We start from the raw sequence: 17495 nt of genomic DNA on the forward strand, positions 1-17495 counted from the left end.
CGTAAATTCTTTGTCACGAAGACTTCTCACTAGTGAACTTGCAGAATTGTTGTTGGAATTGACTGGTGGTGTTCCTGGTTTACTTGTTCGAGCAATCAGTTACCTTTTGCTGTANAAATCATCCAACAACAATTTCTTATTATCNAAGGAAACCTTCTTGATCATAATGAANAGCTTTCTAGTAACAAATTATTGTGTTGCGACATTCTTACCTCGTCTGATAAGTCTCAGNGAGCAGCGNAAGCGCTTGTTAAGAATGCTTACGTTATTATCTTTGTATCGTATTCGATTNGATTTNGANGAAACTGTGCAAGTAAGCTCAAATTCNGATGTGTTTTTGTTNGACCTAGTTACAGATATGTGTCTCTATCGTCGATTGGTTATAGAACCAGACCACAACGAACGCTANGAAGTGTTGATTCCCAAGTTACTGATNGAATATATNGACCAAGGCTTAAAGGANGATCGTTTAGAATGGTTACTTTTACAAACCCTCAAGTCTCAATCTGTNGAATTCTTTTANGAGTCGAAATGTCGAATTTTGGAAGGTCTTATTGCTACACTGTTTTATTTACATTTTTCTCGGCATCCTACAAACAGCTCAATGTTTTCTACTCTTGGTCAATTGTCTCGTGTTTGGAANGAAATGAATTTCCAATTTTCTTCCGAATCTGCTGCTTATTATATGAAATCTATACATTATACCAGAGCTGTATCAGGAACAGAGAGAATGACATTTGGAAGCAANGAATGGGAAAGGATAGTGGAAGAAATGTTAGAACTNGAAAAGATATATATTCCATTTCATTCAACATCCTANAGTCCAGATATATTATTCAAGTTGCATGGAAGAACGAANGAGAAGAACTTGATGATTGTGGGTATTGCTTGNAAAGGCCGATGGAGTCGNAATGGTATTCGATGGAANGAAATTTTGGAAGAAGCTCACAAGCTTTTAAAACCAGTTCANGATCAAGTATTGACNAGTCATCCTACATGGCATTGTATGTTGATTATTATGAGTACTCAGTTAGCAACCAACGTATCNGAGGACTTGAATTATTCNAGTCGTTGTTATTCATTTGGCGANAGTGTTGGAGAATTCTTGATTCCTCACAACTGNGAATTGGTTATTCTTTCNGAAGCNGATGTAGAAAACGTTATTGGCAAAGACATTTTATCGAATTTAAGGAACGCTTTCAAGTCTGTGGANAATCCACATTCGAGAAACATTGGCATTTCAACCCTACAAGAAATAGTTTTATCTCTTTCCAAAAATATTTAGGAATATCTTGTTTTAATATCTGAGAATTTTTCCAAAAACAGACACTTTCAAAAGTCGTCATAAGTCGTGGGCTGTTTTATAAGACACTTTCAAAAACCATATCAAACTTGAGGAAATTATTCTTCTTACCACAAGTGTGTGATCTGTTTGACATACTCCATTGTTTCGTGCTGTATAATGCATAAATGAAGCTAATAGCAACAAAGCTGAGCTTTGACTTTAACGTTCATCTACTTTTCCATTGAAAACGACGAGGTAGATTGGACTTTGGAAATTCTTCAAAACTTGACAATTTGTTGCCACATATACTCGTGCTTGTCTTGGATCTTCTTCTACTTATCGTCAGAAAGAATATGGCATTACCTTCTTATTCAATTAGATCATCTTATTGAAATGGTCTTCACAATTCCAGGTTTGCTATTTTTACGATGCGTACATTTCAACTTGTTGTTCTTAGGATCTCATCATCAAACAAGGCGGTAAAGTATATCTAGTCAGAATAGTTGAGAAAATCACACGATATTAACCTGAGTCCAGGGATTTGTTGTCATTTTATCTTTCATTATTATCCAGGAAAATCTTATCAGTCTTGAATTTTTAAACAAACTTCATATGACCTGTAGAGATTGACGTGTCATTGAGGTTTCAAGGAGAGATTCGCTTCGACTACGAGATATTGCCTCTTATATATGTATTAACATTATGGAAGTTTAGTCATCAACTAGAGAAACTGTTGAAGAAGGAAACATTGTGTCATTTGTGTCTACATATTTCAATTGGATCTTTCTATGAAGGAGATGACATTCTATCACCATTTTCAAATTTATCTCTGAATGAAAGCAGTAGACACGCAACTTACAAGTTACAGAATGTAAAGACCAACCGAATGCAATTATTGTTTCTCAAAAGGCACACTATGATTTGTTACATGAAACACTTCCAGTCCGTCGATAATTTTTGTACCACAATGGAGAGATGTATCAAAAGAAGAATTGAGGAACAAGGTAGAAAGCATTCTTATGCTTGAAAGTCTTTCTGTGAGATGGATAGAACGGTACCTAAAAGATATACTTTGTTCTCTACGCTGCTTTTTGCTAGCATCTTCAAAATTCATCTTCATTAGAGAGAAATATACTTTGGTCTTATGAACTTTAGCGAATATGCTGAATAAACTCTGGATATTGCTAGCCACTTTGGTTTTTATCATATATATCAAGTAGAAAGAGCTACTTTCAAGTTGGTTTATCCAAAGCTTGTTTTGAAATATCATGAACGTTCCAGTTCTGTCGTGGGATTCCTTATAATTCGTTTGATTTGTCATTTTATTTTCCACTTGAATGTAGTGCTTCTACGACTCTTGGATTACAATTCGAAGCATTGTTTGCCCTGGTATTTATTATGTCTTTGACCATATTTTTATTTTAAGTTTGGAGAAGTCAGCTTATTTAAAAATAAAAAAGTGAAGGAGTATATTTTTGAAACCTTCAACAACCCTCTATCAGAAAGACTTATTTTTCTTCTAAAGTATGCCTTTTTCCATTCTGGAGTATCAGGACAATTTAGCGCTTCAGGATTTACATATTCTTTCGATGCTTGGGGATGCCTTCATAAAGCATTCGTATCCAATGAAGATGGCATTTTCATCCCACAATTACAACAATCACGAGGACCTGGCTTGATACTTCGTGCATTCAAAAACTTTTAAGTCGACTGGTTAGCCTTCTTTCGAGGAAATGACAGAATCTTCACACAAATTTCAATGACCACCTAAATATCTTATTTGAATCACATAAAAGTATTTTCACTTGAAAGGCAGAGGAGGGATTGATATTCGAACGGAAGCAGAAAAAGTTCCTTTTCTCGTGTCACAACGAATTGACCTTGGAAGCGATAGACATCTTTGCTATTCTTATTTCATGATACAATTCCAAGTCAGCATAAAACAATGACTATTCTGTCGTCACGCCAATAAAGAAGAAAAGAATGAAAGATAGAGATTCAACTTGTTCTCTTAATGACTAAGTATATGTTATATCCTCTAAGCTTTGGCTTATCGTAACGTGTAGTTTGTGCATTTATCGAGTTTACTTTCTATAAAGTTACATTGTTCTATAAAGTAACTATGAGATCTTTTGGTAGAAGCACTAGTTTCATCCAAATGATTTCTACAACAATAAATTATTGAATATAAAGGATTTGTAATGAAATGTACATTGCATACGGTGATGAGGGAAATGATGTCTTCTTCATCATTCAATTCCTCGGTTTCACTTGCTACTTTTCTTATTGGATAGTAATAGAACGAGAAACTTTGAAAGGTTTTGAATTTGTGTGGAATCAGTTATTTAGAATATCAACACCACTTAGTTCCACTTTGGAGAATATTTCTGTCAGACAAAGTTGACAAAAAAATGTTAGTTACATTTCGTACTGTTTCTCAGTCTTGTCCTTCTTGAGGCAAACCAAATTTTAATTTCAGAATAGGGTTCTTCTGTTCGATGCCTTTTCGAGTCTACAACCTTACAGGTTTCTGTATTCAATGCCAAAAAAGAAACATTAGCTACGAGCTAATCAATGAAGAAGTGTTTTGGAAACATATTTATGATACAGCCCAATATATATATATATATATATATGTATATATTGGTTGACTTGCAATTCACGACCTAATAGACTATCTATCCATACATATATTTAGAGGCTGTTTTCTATTTATTCTTCTTTATCAAAGGGAAAACAAAAAGGCTCTCAAGAGAAGTTCTATCTTCCTAGCACTATGGTTGATCATTCAACCAACTCGTATCTGCTTTGCCTTGGGACTCTAAAAGCTTCTCCAAGATACTCACGACAGACTGATGCCCTTTGTCTACTGCTTCATCCAACGGAGTGCGGTGAAACTCGTTTTCAATGCAAGGGTCTGCTCCTTCAGCTACTAGAAGCTGTACTATTTCCAACTCTCCCAATAAGGCCGCCCAGTGCAAAGGAGTATTTCCAGCACTTGACATACATAAGTTGGGCTCCATGAAAACAAATGGACCACGTACTCATTCTGGGCATTTATGTCGGCTCCTTGCTTCGTAAGAAACTTGGCCACTTCCAACTGTCCGTTAGCTGCTGCCAAGTGAAGTGGAGTATTCCGAAACTCGTCTCTGGCAGTGAACAAAAGTTTATTGGAATATTGAAAATACAAATCATGAACTACTTGAAAGTCACCAAAACGAGCAGCATTTAAAAAAGTCTCCATATGATCATCTTCACTGAAAGCTGCAGCATCATTGTCTGTAGCCATCTATTTCCAACAATCCCATTTCCAACTCTTTCTATTGCAAATCAATCATACTTCCCTTTTCTTGGTTCAAGTCAACTTCTTCTACTCCATAGATAAGATCCCAATTATCTTGTTTCTTAACGGATGAAGAAGCCTTTCTATCACTTTCAGCACTCTGTGGACCATTCTTATTAGAAGGCGACTGTTGTTCCACGTACTCTTCATTTTCATCTTCATAACGTTTTCTTTGTGAACTTTTGGCACTCTTTTTATCCATTTTCAAACTTCCCAACATGGACATAGACGCTGCATGTGCATTTGCAACAGCAGTAATCATTTTGTCCTCTGCTTCGAAAAACTCGATCAAACGATCAGGAAGTTGACCACGGTAATGTTCTAAAAACGTTGCTATCTCTTGTGCAAATACTTCAGCTTGAGAGTCGTATTTTTGCTTCGCTAAGGCCTCCTTTGAACGAGCACTTGAAGAAGCACCGTGACTATCAATGACAGAATCACTATAGTTCGTCCTGCATTCCTTATATAATTTCTTGGCATGTTTTACATTTTCTGCGAGCTCAATTTCTCTCTGACCATCCAAGGATATGGGACTCTCTGATAAATGGGTCAACTTGGCGTGGAAACGTTCCATAGCGTCATCAACAGTTCGGTCCTGTTCATATACTGCACGTTCCAAATCTGCGATCAACCTGGTTTCCGAAGGGGACTTGTTTCTTTCATAGCATTCCTGTTCGTTGTTCCAAACTAAGCTGCCTACTTGGTTCTAGTTCAACGTGAGAAACCTTTCCAAAAGATTACAAAGAAAAGAATACCTTCCATAACTGCAAATAAGTATCTCTCAAGTCTCTTCCACAAGCCACCACACTGTTGAGTTTATGTTGAAAAGTTGTTAGTCTCTTTTCCAAGCTTTCTTTGGTTTCTATCACAACTTCAAACTCCTTGGATAGGGAGTCAATTTTGGGTCTTCTTGTAAGTGTCGTGCGTTTTCCCAATTTATTCAGCACTCTTTGTTTTGCTTTTTGATATGTTCCAGCAAACTTTTTTTTATAACCTTTGGAACTACTTCCCTCCTCTATTTCCATGTTTACAAAAGAACTGTCAATTCTCTCCACCAATTCTAAAAAATTCTCATTTGAATTCCAATCGGACAATGATCACTTCCTTCTATCTTATCCAATATAAAGGCATCCACTAAATTGCTCACCAAAGAGGAAGATAATAGACTAGAGAATATGAGATAAATAAATATATCAACAGCTGCAATACTACCAATAATCAATTCTCCAACCTTGGTTACGAAGTCGGCCTCCTGTTTTATAATCCCAAAAAGAATAAGCTTCTTTTCTATGTGGATAAAGATACCGAAAGGAATCGACCATTTTGGTTTCTTCTAAAAATTTTGAAAAATTGTTACGTTCACTTTGAACAAAACCAGCTTTGGAACCCAAACGTTCGGGAGCATACACATCTATATCTTGATGCGCAACGTTTAAATCACCCAATAGAACGATTGGCTTCTTCATCTATACACGTTCACTCTTATTCTACCATAATTTCTCAACTTACTTGTAATTCACATATATAAGAGCAAAAGCTAGGATCCCATGAGTGAACACGATACTCCAAGTTCTTCAATTTATCTCCCGAGTTGGGTACATAACTTGTCATATTATTTAAACTGGTCTCAATGAGATATGCAATATTATGTTGTTTGACTTACACACTAGCTACATAAAAATTCTCATATTCTGCTACTATCAAACGACTAGGTGCAATATAGAGCAACCTTTTCTTTAACATCAAGAACTTACCCAGTCTTATTATGTTCCGAGTAGACACCTTCAAAGTCCTTTAAGACAGCGATGGGAGCCATTTTACTAAACAATGCAGTTCCCGAATATCCACGTTTTGTCTCACAACAATTGAAAAACTTCTTATATTGTGGTAACAAAAAGGCACCGGGTACTTTATCTTCAGTTAATTTGGTTTCTTGCAAACAAATAAAGTCAGGATCCTCTTGACTAACTAGATTGACCAACTGTTTTCTTTCCAATACTCGCTTCAAACTGTTTACATTCCACGACAAAAACTTCAAAAGGGTTTCAGTATCTTTCTTAGGGGAGTTTTCGGTAATCGAGTCAAGTTGAGTACAATTCTTCTTTTTAGTAGGAGAAAGAGGATCAGATGGGTCTTCAGTATCGTTAATAAACCTTTTCTCTCCTAAACAAGTATACATATCTTTCACTTATTTTCTTAACCACTTGCACATCAATCATGAAGCATTCAACAACATAATTCGAAATGGCTGTTGTTTTCACACTTTTCATTCAACATCTTATTCTACACTTATAAAGAAACCAACTAAGAAAACCTGCCTGTTGCAAAAGTTCATTTCTATTAATCCTAGTCAGTCAATGAATATGGTTAAGTTTATCTTCTTGGAATATTCAGTTATGAGATTAACTGAATCATTCTCTTTGTGCCTTTGTTGAGAACATCCAACCACTGAGAAACTATTCTAGACATAAAAAGATTGTTTGGTACGAGTTCCATATTCTCATAGATGATAAAAACGGAGCAGTTGAAAACGATATTTCGACAAAGTTTACAAAGAATAGCAAACCACAAGGATTGGAAACAACCAAGCTGCATCATTCTATCCGGTGGTTTAGATACTTCCATTGTAGCTGAGGAAGGTGTTCATATATTATCGTTGCAAGGAGCCATCACAACTATAGCAACTCGTACCGCAACAGACGAACAATGGGCCATCAAAGTTGCCATAAGAACAGGTTTGGAACATCATATAGTGAAAACAGATTTGAGGCATTTGTTGGATCTTTTACCACAAGTGATTCGGATATTGAAGAGTTTCGATCCCATGGAGTTAAGAAACTCCCTTGCTACCTTTGCAGCTTTGAAACAAGCCTCGTCGTTGGGTTTTCGTTGTTGTGTGACTGGAGATGGTGCTGACGAAATCTTTGGAGGTTACAGTTTTACGCATCATTTAAGTGAACAAGATTTTGTCCAACACCGAAATGCAATGATAGCTAATATGCATTTCTCCAGTTTTCCTATGGCTCAGAGTTTAGGACTATCTGTCTTTTCACCCTACTTGGATCCTGAAGTGATTGAGTTGGCCAAGAACTTGACCAAAAGAGAAAGTATAGGAAACAAATGGGTCAATGGAAAATATCAAACGTTTGGAAAGTTATTATTACGTGAAACATTTGGTGAGGTGACTTCTTGTTGGCGAAATAAGGATCCTATTGAAGTAGGAAGTGGTACGACTGTCCTTGGAAATGGATATTTTGAACAATGGATAGATAATCAGTCATTCGTTCAACAAGTGGATGAAATATGGAAGCGAGATGGTGTGTATATTCGTGATAAGGAACACTTGTGGTATTATCGAATATTTGAAAAGGAGCGTAGAAATAAAAGTTTCATTCCTTTGCCTCGAAAAGGAGAAATAGCTTGTGATGATCCATGTCCTTATTGCGGATATCAGTTGAGCCCACAAATGCAAACTTTTTGTACGACATGCGGAGCTTATGATAGAAATCTAAGGTCTCGAATAGTAACCAAGTCATGATATTTTCATATTACTAGAGACAAACTTTTTATTCCAACTGCAAATCTCGAAATTCCTATAAACTTTCAAGGCTTCCAATCGAGAAGAAAACTAGAAACTCTCTTGGAAAGGTATCAGCTGATTCAACTGTATTCTGTGTTCGACGAGACTCGACCCTCCATTTCCACTAAAGCATCATCCGATAAACTAGCTAGATTATGGAGTCTTTGAAAAATATCTTTGGAGGCCATTAAAGTTGGTCCCTTTTCTACCTTAGTTCTCATTTCTTGTAACATTTCTGCAGAGATCTCATGACACTCCCCATTTCCTTGATAGAAATCTCCAAGCAGTTCACTTTCTATTCGCTTACCAGAAGTTATATCGTGAATGGCCTTCAATAAATCGTAACATATAAGTTCATTTATGACAGAGTCATGACGATACGCTTCATGATTGCACACAAATTTTCTAATCCAGCTTGCAGTAGTCAATAACTCTCCTTTAGCTTTGGCTGAAATAAAGTCGAGATAGTTGCCTATTTTCACAGAGCTTTCAGGAGGTAATTCAATGGCGTCCAGATATCCTCTTATGAGGGAAATCAATCCAGGAAAAGCAAAATTATGATTGCTATGAAGTTCATCGACTGATTTGCCATTAATAATTTGGTCAATAGTCATAGGCTCACAATCCGAGCAAGATGAACAGGCGGTAAGACAACATTCTTGAACTGAAGAAGAAAAGCGAGGTTTGTGAGTTCGTCCACAGGCGCATTTGAAACGATCCGGTACATGAGAATTGTCGGCGAAGACATTTCTTCTAAAGTAAAATTTTTGTTGAATAACAGCATCTCTGCATTGCGCTGCTTTCATATTTCGATCAACAAGGGAAATAGGAATATAAAAGTTCAAATCAAAAGCTATAATAACTCTGGATACCAATACAGTGAATACTGCAAAAGCGGCATTTTCAAAGTCAGTAAACTGCACTTCCATGGGACGAAACTCTGTCCTCCATCCAGCATTCGATTCCTGTTCATACATGAGCTTACAAAATGTAATTTCAAAGATTTTCCTTTCATACCAGAGAAGGAGGCTTCAGTCTAACCGTATTCCAATTAGTACTTTGTATATTTTCAAAATGCTCTGTAGAATGTTCATCTTGTGCATTCATAGATTCTTCATAGATTACCAACGGGTCACGAATAAACAAATGAGCAATATGCTTTGCAAGTCTTTCATCAACTCCATTTTCCAACAACATGCGATACGAATCTTCATCCAATAATGCCTCCACATCGTTATAACGTTCTGGAATCATTTCCTTTCTTGAAGATACGAATAAATCGATGGAGTCATATCGAGACTTTCTGGGTCCATGGCGCATTTCTTCTAATGTGCGGTCATCTACAGCTCCACAAATGATATCCCTAAAGAGATTTCATTTCAAAAACAATACAAGAAAAACATTTTTTACCATCTAGAGTCGGTATCTAGCAAGTATCCTTTCAGTATGGGTGTTGCTCCTGTCAGTGCCAACATGATTGGTGCAAAGACTGCCAACTGATCATAAAGATAACGACTTTCATCCATATCCTTGGCTTGAAGAGTAACTTGCAGACAACAACAACCCATACCAAAAGCCATACAATCCATATAGATATCCGAGGTAGTCTCCTTTGCAAGTTGCTCCAAATCAAGCATATCCTCTTTCTCTATCTCAGAATCTGTTGTACTACTATTAGTCAACGAATGATGACTATTTGTTCCACCACTGCAACCATTTTGGTGAGCAAGACATCGAGGAAGCACTGGAAACTCTCTATCTGTCTTTTCGTCCTGGTATACTGGTCTCCGAATGTCTACTTTCCTTCCTCTTCTGTGTCGTATGTTCCTAGTTAGAGTTGGAAAGCGAGGATGTGGATTAATAGCTGCATCCGGTACATAAAGAGAAAGGGAAGCCGGTCCTACGATAATAACAAAATTCATCAGTTGGCACATACTCTAAAAGTAATTATCAAAAAACATATACCTAGGACAGGTTCTGTAGGAGATGTAAAGTTACCTACACCTAATAAAGGAAATGCTGTTATGCTTAGCACAATTTCATTTTTCTCTAAAACTGAAAAAATTTCCAATCGCCTCAACATCATATTTTGCTCCACTAGTTCTAAATCGCCTGCAAAACAACGATATGGCACACCAGGAGTTCCTTCCACCATCCAGTTCGCATATTCCGGTCTCCAAAGTACTTCGACCGAAGAACCTTCAGGTTGTGAGTGTTCTTGCTTCTGTAGTTCTTGCAAGATTTCTGGCGCCCTTAGTGACAGTGACATTTTGCGTCTAGACTTATCCACATGGAGGACCGTATACTCTACTTCATCTCCCCAGCGTAAACAGTCATCCTTTCGATTTTTTGTTGCACAATATACATGAATAAACTGCCGGATGCCTTTTCTTTTAACTTCCCGTATATAAGGTTGGCTTGCTTTCCAAGACAGCGGGTGACCAGTGGACAAAAGGCCCATAACTTGGTGTTAGTCCACAACCACGAAAGAGAAAACTAAAACACTTCACAAGAAAAACCCCAATTCTAAGATACAATATTATATAAATTGGAAACTAGTTAAAATATTATGTCTTACTGAAAGATATTCGTAGACTGACCAAACAAGTCCAACAACAATTAGGGCACCAAGCACAATTCCATTCCTATTTCTCTATCGAATCATTCGTGAATCAATTCATTGGCGATTATTGATGGCTATTCTATTCAAGAGCTGGTCAGGTGTACCCCGAAGGAACTTGCATTCTAATCATCGTTGTGATAGTATTGGCCAATGTACCTTGAGCAAATTGCCTATGACAACTTTTATACCCAATCTGTTTCTGCCGCATCAGAAGCGACTAGATGGGCACCGAAGAACCAAGAGAAACTCTCTGTTGCCTTTACTTGGAACGAGACGTGTAAAAACTACAAATATACCGTTTTCCAATATTTCACTTAAAAAAGCTGAGATATTAGCAACGTTCGATACTGAAACAACAGTAACTGCTGTTAACTACGGTCAGATATTTCTGGGCGGTATTTCTATTGCAGTAGGTTCCTTGTTGGCTGCTGTTCTAACTGGCATTATAGCAAACAGTCGCTATGAAGAGGTACGTATTTCTTTCAAAATATTTCTTTTTGAAGCTCTCTTGATAACAAACGATACTGAACCGTGTCCTATACAGTTAGAGAAGGAGGTCCTTGAAGACGAAGAATAGTAACCGAGTTCCAATTGGAACAAACGAAAGTAAAGAGAAACTGCTATATTTACAAAGTGACATCCGAGTCATTCTCAAAAACTCTCCAGTCATTGGGTCCCTTGCCAAAGATGATATACTTTCTTCTTCTATATTTTTCTGGTTCTTTTTTGCGAAATTGGGAAACATCTTCATATACTCGTTGAACAGCAACTGATAAACGAGGTCCATTCGCTAAATCTGCAAGTTCTCTGCAGTATTCCCATTGCTTTTCTGCAAACAAATGGTAGTATTTTCTACAACCTTTCGAATCCAAATCCACAAGATGTTCTTGTTGTTCAACCAACATTCTCTCGCAACTTGGTAATGTACATTTTCCACTATAAATAGATGCCAGGTAACGTGTCTGGTAATCGAACAATGGAAAGGGAAGAACACGTAAAGGTAAACCAACAAAGGACATTGTTGGATATTTGGCATGTATCAAATGACGATACAACGGCAATACCACTCTATCTTGAACAAAGACTTCACAAGAAGAGTCAAGAAAAGGAAAGTCATATTCATAACCCGTACAGAGAATAAGTATGTCAACTTGCAAACTACTCTTATCTGCCAAGAGAATCTTTCCATCCGCCTCCAATGACTCAATGGTTGGACATTCTTCCAAATTCTTTCCAATCGTCTTGCGTATTTGGCATTTTCTATGACATAAGCTAACTTTACTAGCCATTCGACTTAATTCGTATGAAATATCGATGCCTGAGTTTCCTGCTCCCAAGACTGCAATACGAAGTTTGCAAAAAGGTTCAGGGGATTTGTAGAAATGGCTATGGATAATTGGCCGTAAGAACAAGTCTGCACCAGGAATCTCAGGAATATATGGTTTCGTATAGTGTCCATTGCAGACAACAACTGCATCATATCGTCTTTGTTCTACTTGCTGAGTTCCGTGGTTGTACAATACCAAATCCCAATGGAAACCACCAAAATATTCAAACCTAGAAATCTGTTTCACCGAACAGTGAAATCGAATCAGCTCGTACAACTGAAAAGTCTTACAAAAGGACACCAAGTATTTCAGAACAACTTGATGAGATGGGAAAGAAGAAACACCAAAAGTGTCATCAAAGGGAAAGTGGAGAAACCCCATTATTTCTTTCGGCAAGTTTGTGTGAAGATCTCGATACATACTACTTTGAAAGTAATATGACGTAGCTACCTCTTCCTGATAAACCCATGTTCCACCCACGGTATCCGTTTCCTCAAAAACCTCAACTTGAAACAAACCAATATCTCTCAAGTTTTTTGCTGCTATTAATCCAGCTGCACCAGCCCCAATGATAGCTATCTTAGCATTGTTGCCAAGTTGAAGGTTTTGTTCCATAGTGGAACTACAAAGAGCAAACTGTACTCACTCTAAATCTCGATTGCACTCAAAATTCCGTTAATGGATTGTGACAGTGTCTTTAGTAGATAAATAGATGGGCAAGTCCGAAGGATTTCTCACACCCAAAGCGATATCAAAGCGTATTAAAGCAAAAGGTTTACAAAGACTGAGATGGTACTGTCAATTGTGTCAGAAACAGTGTAGGGATGAAAACGGTTTCAAGTGCCATACAGAGTCGGAGTCCCACCAAAGAATGATGCTTCTTTTTGCTGATGCTCCAGGGCGCTTCGTGGGACAGTACTCGACAGAATTTCGAAATGCGTTCTTAGATGTGTTGAAGCACCGTTTCGGTACCAAAAGAGTTCATGCTAACGTCGTATATCAAGAATATATTAAAGACAGAGACCACGTACATATGAATAGCACAAGGTGGTCAACTTTGACAGGTTTCGTAGCTTATTTGGGACGTGAAGGATTCTGTGAAGTTGAAGAAACAGAACAAGGTCTTTTCATTCGGTACATTGACAAGCAAGCAGCAGAGAGGTTCCAGAGAGCAAGAGAGATAGAAAAGGATCGCCTGAGAGAAGAGCAAAGACAAGAGCAAATAATAAGGAAGCAACGAGAGGAGGCATTAAAGAGAGAAGCTCACAATTTGGAACGTAATAAGCCAATTCCAGAGAACTTGTATTACCGCCCTTCTGATAAGAAAATTAGTTTGTGTTTGAAGCCCGCACAAGCTCGTTTGGCCGATGAGAATATTGAGGAGAAGGTATCCCCTCTTACGCACTCTCCGGCTGAGAATAAATTTCAAGAGGACACTAAAGAGCAGGGAGTTACTTACAAGCAGTTGAATTGGCTAGAAGAAAATTTAGTTGTTCGAGTCAAAAATACAGAACTGGAGAACGGGTACTACTTCAAACGAAAAGGAGTTATCAAGGAAGTTTTCGATTTGTATATTGCGGATGTTGAAATTTTGCAACTGGGAGACTTGATTCGTTTGGATCAGGAAGATTTGGAACCAGTTATTCCACAGCCAGGAGGTAATGCCGCATTTGCCCATATAGTAACAAACCTTTTTGAACTAATAGTCATCATGTAGGTCAAGTAAGAGTAATATATGGAGAGAACAAAGGTACTAATGCCACAATTTTATCCTTGGATATGGAAAGGTATTGGAATATTTGTTTCAAGCGAACAAAGCCATCTAAGATTTGTTAAGGAAGACAGCCTGTTTGAAGCCAGAAACACAGTCGGAAAGCAGTTTAATGCTTAATGATGTGCCTCTACAGTATATTTGCAAAAGAGCTCAATAGATGATATTTGTATTGTTTCGATGAAGTTTTCAAGTAGAGAATGTAGTTCGCAAAGTTTTATGTATGATTTCGTTATAGTCAAATACCAATATCTTGTTTCATATTTCAGATCGACAACATTCGTTACAGGACTGCTGCACGGTTAAAAACTTGAGAATTTATAATTTTTGTATATCTGGTCAAGCTCTTGTTTTACGGAAGGTGGAGAACTATCTCTGCTAGAGACTGTATTTCGCTGGAAAAGTATATAGGAAAAAAATCTCCAGAAGCCGAACTACAATTATTCCAATGTTGTGAAATTTGAGAAAAGTTCAAGTTTCTGTTGATAAATATTTTGAAAGCGAGTCACATTCTATACATAGAAAGTAAAGGAGACACAAATCCAAGTCAAATTCCGATCCAATGGCGCCTATTAATGGGCGCCAAAATAATTACTAGCATTTTACTCTAGATTTGCTAAGTGTAAAAATCCCCTTCGCTGGGAGAAAGCTCTACTCGCCTGCTTCTATTTGACAAAACAAGCGAGCATTTTTGGCATAACTAACTGCACATATTGCTGAGAAAAAATGGCAAGAACGCACTCTTGTCATGAAACTTTTCGCTATCTCTCAAATAATCACAGTGCGGATATAACCAGCAGTCTTTCGGAGGACTCCAGTCGCAGCTCTAACGGCTGTTTTGCCACACTTGTTCAAGTTTGTCACGAAGAAAAGCATTTTCATGGCCAGAAAAGAGTAATTCTTATAATTATTCTGCCTCAACTGTTTTTAACAGAAATACACAGGTATATGTTCGACCTTGTGAGTCTTGTGGAATAGATCACGAGGGCAAATACGGCACTGGGAGGTTTTGTAGTAGTGCTTGCGCTCATAAAAAGGGAGGTCTAGGTAGAGCAAAGCAGCTGAGAGCAGAAAGAATCAAAAGAGTCATGAGTATTTCTGAAATCACCCAATCTGAACCACAAGCAAAGCAAACAGGTGAAAAGAAGATAAAAGAACGCAAACTAAGATGGCCGGCAAGTAACATCTATGTCATCCAAACTGGCAAAAATCATGTTGTAATAGGGCAAAGGCTATAAACTGTGCAATCATTGTAGACAAAAAGTTCCTAGCAGGTTGCGGCGATGTCGCCAATGTGGAAAGAATTTTCAAAATAATCGATATATTCCACCCGCTGTGCATAGATCCATCTTGCCCACCCTTTTACCCAAATGGTCATCACCTGCTCAAGCCATGTGGCCAGCAATGATGGTTCAAACCAGTTTCAATCCGAATCTGTCGTAAAGACTGAAGACAATTGAGGAACGTGTAGAGTTCAATTTTGAATAGTAAACTATGCACATGTCTGTATTGGGTTCTTTTTCTTGTGTCAATTCAGTTATGTAATATTGATTCTGAGTACGAATACTAGTTGCCGCAAGGTTAAATTATCTTTTTAAAGTTTATTTTTGCTGTTTGAACTGACAAAACTATCAATTTGTTGCCACTGTAAATGAAATATTTTAAAGCTTTCAGCTTAGTATGAAGCTGTGAGTATACCAAACATTTGTAGAGTCAGTCTTGAATGTTTTCATGTTTCTCTGTCTTCTCTAAAAAATATAAAAAGGATCATTCTTTGAAAGTTACAGTCTACTTCTTTTGTTGAATGAAACAAAGACTGACAATTTTCTTTGGTATCTTAGGGACCTTGAAGTTCCCATACTGTTGATACAAAATAAACAAAGAAAAGAATATTTAGATGCATGGCTGGTACGAAGTCACTCCAGATAGTTTGATGAGCTATTCTCTTCGAATTGACTCAGCATCTCACTGCCGTTATTATCTTGCTCTAAATGAAGCTTGAAGATTTTCATCATCTTCTTATGAGTACGCAGGCGTAGCATGCAATGCTTCGGATACCTTAGAAACACTTATTGTTATTCAAAGTCAACAACCATATTTTCGTCTTGGCGGAGAGTTGTGGGAAACTCAATCGTACTTTTGAGAGCCTTTGCCTCTTTTTCTGATAGCTTTTACTTGCCTTTTAAGCTTGATCAAAAGCAGGCACTTGAGGCTTTTAGGAAATGGAACAGAAGTTTATTGTTGCATAGGCACTTTAAGGATACTGAATTAACTGTTGAAAAATTATATGTTCCTTTTTATATTTTCGAGGCAGCCCTTCGTGTGAATTACACTTGCGAGATAGGCTTTGCAGAAACCGTTCGTTTGAAGAGTAAGCTAGATAACAAGGAAAGTGTTTTTGAAACTTGGTCTTGGCATCCTATCAGTGGTAGTCTTTCGGAGGTTGAATATCCGCCTTCATTGGGAATTATGCAGGTCTATGGTGGCTTCGAAAGACTGAAGCGTTACATGAACTTTATTCGTTCACTGGAAATTGCAGGGACGCTTCCTTATCATAAAGATCTTTCGAAAGAAGCACGAATAGAATCGTTTGCCTTGGATGAAGAGGATGCCTTTAACAATATACGTCTACTCATATACGAAAGAGAAGAGAAGCGTTGTAGAATCGCCATTCAAAAGGAATATGGTGCGGAACGTATTAGAAATCTGCGTACGAACCTTGTGTTTAAGCGTTTTGTGACAAAAAGAATTTTTCTTCCAGCTTTTGAAGTTTCCTTTTCAGGTGTTGGAGGTAGAACTTTCAAAGTCTGGATCAATGGAAGAGATGGTGACACTACTGGAGATCGAATGTATTCCATACTGAAGTCTTCTTTGGCTGGCGCTACCATATCGACATCAACTTTTGTATTATGTCAGGTAGCTGGAATTGCACCATGGCTTGAGCTGACTGATTTGTTGAGTAGTCTTCTTATTTCTTCCTTCTCGAGTGGCTTTCTTGCCTATTTTAGTTCATTGTTTCTATGGCTTCGTTCTCGTATAGAATTGTATTCCGAGTTGCGATATTTCCAAGGATATAAAGCTGAAAAGGACGCCAACCAACATGAAGAAACTTTTCGACGTGCTTATGAAAGAAGAAAGCAAGATTCTTATGAAAGTTATAATCGTCGTCGCCATCCTCCTACCACTGCTCCAACTCGCTCTTATTATGATATTTTGGGATTACCACCTGGAGCCTCTATTGAGCAAGTCAAATTAGCCTTCCGTAAGTTGGCAATGCAGGTAAGAGATCTAAGGATGAATTCTTTTTGAACTGAAATAATTTTCCATTTGACTAGCATCACCCTGACAGACAACAAGATTCTATTAGCAAACAAAAAGCTTCGGAAAGATTTCGTGAAATTGTAACTGCATATGAGACACTCAAAGACCGTAAGTTATGTTACAACGTTCTTTTGATTATCTTTTCTAACTGTGATGAAGCGGTAAAGAAGCGTGAATATGATCGGGATAAAGTTTAAAGATATAGGAACTTAAGGTTTGCATAGAGAATAGGAAAGGACTGTTT

General features: G+C 37.5%; 12 protein-coding genes across 13 annotated transcripts; 6 read left to right on the forward strand and 6 right to left on the reverse strand.

Annotated features, from left to right (window-relative positions):
- Positions 1-33: 33 nt before the first annotated feature.
- Positions 34-1431, forward strand: Gasu_49120 (archaeal ATPase; the record flags this gene model as incomplete). The annotated part of the gene is made up of 1 exon (XM_005703923.1): positions 34-1431. A coding segment is annotated over one exon (1252 nt), but the record flags the coding sequence as incomplete, so codon positions are not given.
- A 124-nt stretch (positions 1432-1555) lies between these two features.
- On the reverse strand, positions 1556-2410 carry Gasu_49130 (uncharacterized protein). Its single transcript, XM_005703924.1, has one exon. It carries the CDS (start codon positions 2403-2405, stop codon positions 2178-2180), a length of 228 nt encoding a protein of 75 aa, XP_005703981.1. The 5' UTR covers positions 2406-2410; the 3' UTR covers positions 1556-2177.
- A 1458-nt stretch (positions 2411-3868) lies between these two features.
- Gasu_49140 (ankyrin-repeat protein) lies at positions 3869-4530 on the reverse strand. Its single transcript, XM_005703925.1, has 2 exons — positions 4330-4530; positions 3869-4282 (listed from the first exon to the last, which is right to left on the reverse strand). The coding sequence occupies exons 1-2, from the start codon at positions 4527-4529 to the stop codon at positions 4060-4062; spliced, it is 423 nt and encodes a 140-aa protein (XP_005703982.1). The 5' UTR covers position 4530; the 3' UTR covers positions 3869-4059.
- A 5-nt stretch (positions 4531-4535) lies between these two features.
- Gasu_49150 (uncharacterized protein) lies at positions 4536-5660 on the reverse strand. Its single transcript, XM_005703926.1, has 2 exons — positions 5384-5660; positions 4536-5334 (listed from the first exon to the last, which is right to left on the reverse strand). Exons 1-2 carry the CDS (start codon positions 5651-5653, stop codon positions 4606-4608), a joined length of 999 nt encoding a protein of 332 aa, XP_005703983.1. The 5' UTR covers positions 5654-5660; the 3' UTR covers positions 4536-4605.
- A 5-nt stretch (positions 5661-5665) lies between these two features.
- Positions 5666-6930, reverse strand: Gasu_49160 (exodeoxyribonuclease III). The gene is made up of 5 exons (XM_005703927.1): positions 6383-6930; positions 6292-6336; positions 6138-6231; positions 5841-6094; positions 5666-5794 (listed from the first exon to the last, which is right to left on the reverse strand). Exons 1-5 carry the CDS (start codon positions 6805-6807, stop codon positions 5689-5691), a joined length of 924 nt encoding a protein of 307 aa, XP_005703984.1. The 5' UTR covers positions 6808-6930; the 3' UTR covers positions 5666-5688.
- An 80-nt stretch (positions 6931-7010) lies between these two features.
- On the forward strand, positions 7011-8028 carry Gasu_49170 (asparagine synthase (glutamine-hydrolyzing)). Its single transcript, XM_005703928.1, has 2 exons — positions 7011-7945; positions 7999-8028. The coding sequence occupies exons 1-2, from the start codon at positions 7135-7137 to the stop codon at positions 8004-8006; spliced, it is 819 nt and encodes a 272-aa protein (XP_005703985.1). The 5' UTR covers positions 7011-7134; the 3' UTR covers positions 8007-8028.
- A 27-nt stretch (positions 8029-8055) lies between these two features.
- On the reverse strand, positions 8056-10830 carry Gasu_49180 (glutamate--cysteine ligase catalytic subunit). The gene is made up of 5 exons (XM_005703929.1): positions 10787-10830; positions 10174-10734; positions 9619-10108; positions 9226-9571; positions 8056-9173 (listed from the first exon to the last, which is right to left on the reverse strand). Exons 2-5 carry the CDS (start codon positions 10667-10669, stop codon positions 8289-8291), a joined length of 2217 nt encoding a protein of 738 aa, XP_005703986.1. The 5' UTR covers positions 10670-10734; positions 10787-10830; the 3' UTR covers positions 8056-8288.
- A 10-nt stretch (positions 10831-10840) lies between these two features.
- Positions 10841-11431, forward strand: Gasu_49190 (hypothetical protein). 2 transcript variants are annotated; one of them, XM_005703931.1, is made up of 2 exons: positions 10841-11300; positions 11376-11431. In XM_005703931.1, the coding sequence occupies exons 1-2, from the start codon at positions 10902-10904 to the stop codon at positions 11406-11408; spliced, it is 432 nt and encodes a 143-aa protein (XP_005703988.1). In that variant the 5' UTR covers positions 10841-10901; the 3' UTR covers positions 11409-11431. The 2 variants fall into 2 exon arrangements, with proteins under 2 accessions (XP_005703988.1, XP_005703987.1); XM_005703930.1 differs by having other exon boundaries at positions 10841-11431.
- A 4-nt stretch (positions 11432-11435) lies between these two features.
- Positions 11436-12790, reverse strand: Gasu_49200 (dimethylaniline monooxygenase (N-oxide forming)). Its single transcript, XM_005703932.1, has one exon. The coding sequence runs from the start codon at positions 12772-12774 to the stop codon at positions 11458-11460; it is 1317 nt and encodes a 438-aa protein (XP_005703989.1). The 5' UTR covers positions 12775-12790; the 3' UTR covers positions 11436-11457.
- Positions 12791-12830: 40 nt separating this feature from the next.
- Gasu_49210 (zinc finger protein) lies at positions 12831-14475 on the forward strand. The gene is made up of 3 exons (XM_005703933.1): positions 12831-13817; positions 13877-13946; positions 13997-14475. The coding sequence occupies exons 1-3, from the start codon at positions 12872-12874 to the stop codon at positions 14088-14090; spliced, it is 1110 nt and encodes a 369-aa protein (XP_005703990.1). The 5' UTR covers positions 12831-12871; the 3' UTR covers positions 14091-14475.
- Positions 14476-14520: 45 nt separating this feature from the next.
- Positions 14521-15521, forward strand: Gasu_49220 (uncharacterized protein). The gene is made up of 3 exons (XM_005703934.1): positions 14521-14824; positions 14875-15105; positions 15155-15521. Exons 1-3 carry the CDS (start codon positions 14657-14659, stop codon positions 15371-15373), a joined length of 618 nt encoding a protein of 205 aa, XP_005703991.1. The 5' UTR covers positions 14521-14656; the 3' UTR covers positions 15374-15521.
- Positions 15522-15960: 439 nt separating this feature from the next.
- Gasu_49230 (DnaJ homolog subfamily C member 3) lies at positions 15961-17471 on the forward strand. Its single transcript, XM_005703935.1, has 3 exons — positions 15961-17209; positions 17266-17359; positions 17411-17471. The coding sequence occupies exons 1-3, from the start codon at positions 15971-15973 to the stop codon at positions 17446-17448; spliced, it is 1371 nt and encodes a 456-aa protein (XP_005703992.1). The 5' UTR covers positions 15961-15970; the 3' UTR covers positions 17449-17471.
- Positions 17472-17495: the final 24 nt, after the last annotated feature.

This window comes from Galdieria sulphuraria (assembly GCF_000341285.1).
Source record: "Galdieria sulphuraria unplaced genomic scaffold scaf_47, whole genome shotgun sequence".
Classification (NCBI taxonomy): Eukaryota; Rhodophyta; class Bangiophyceae; order Galdieriales; family Galdieriaceae; genus Galdieria; species Galdieria sulphuraria.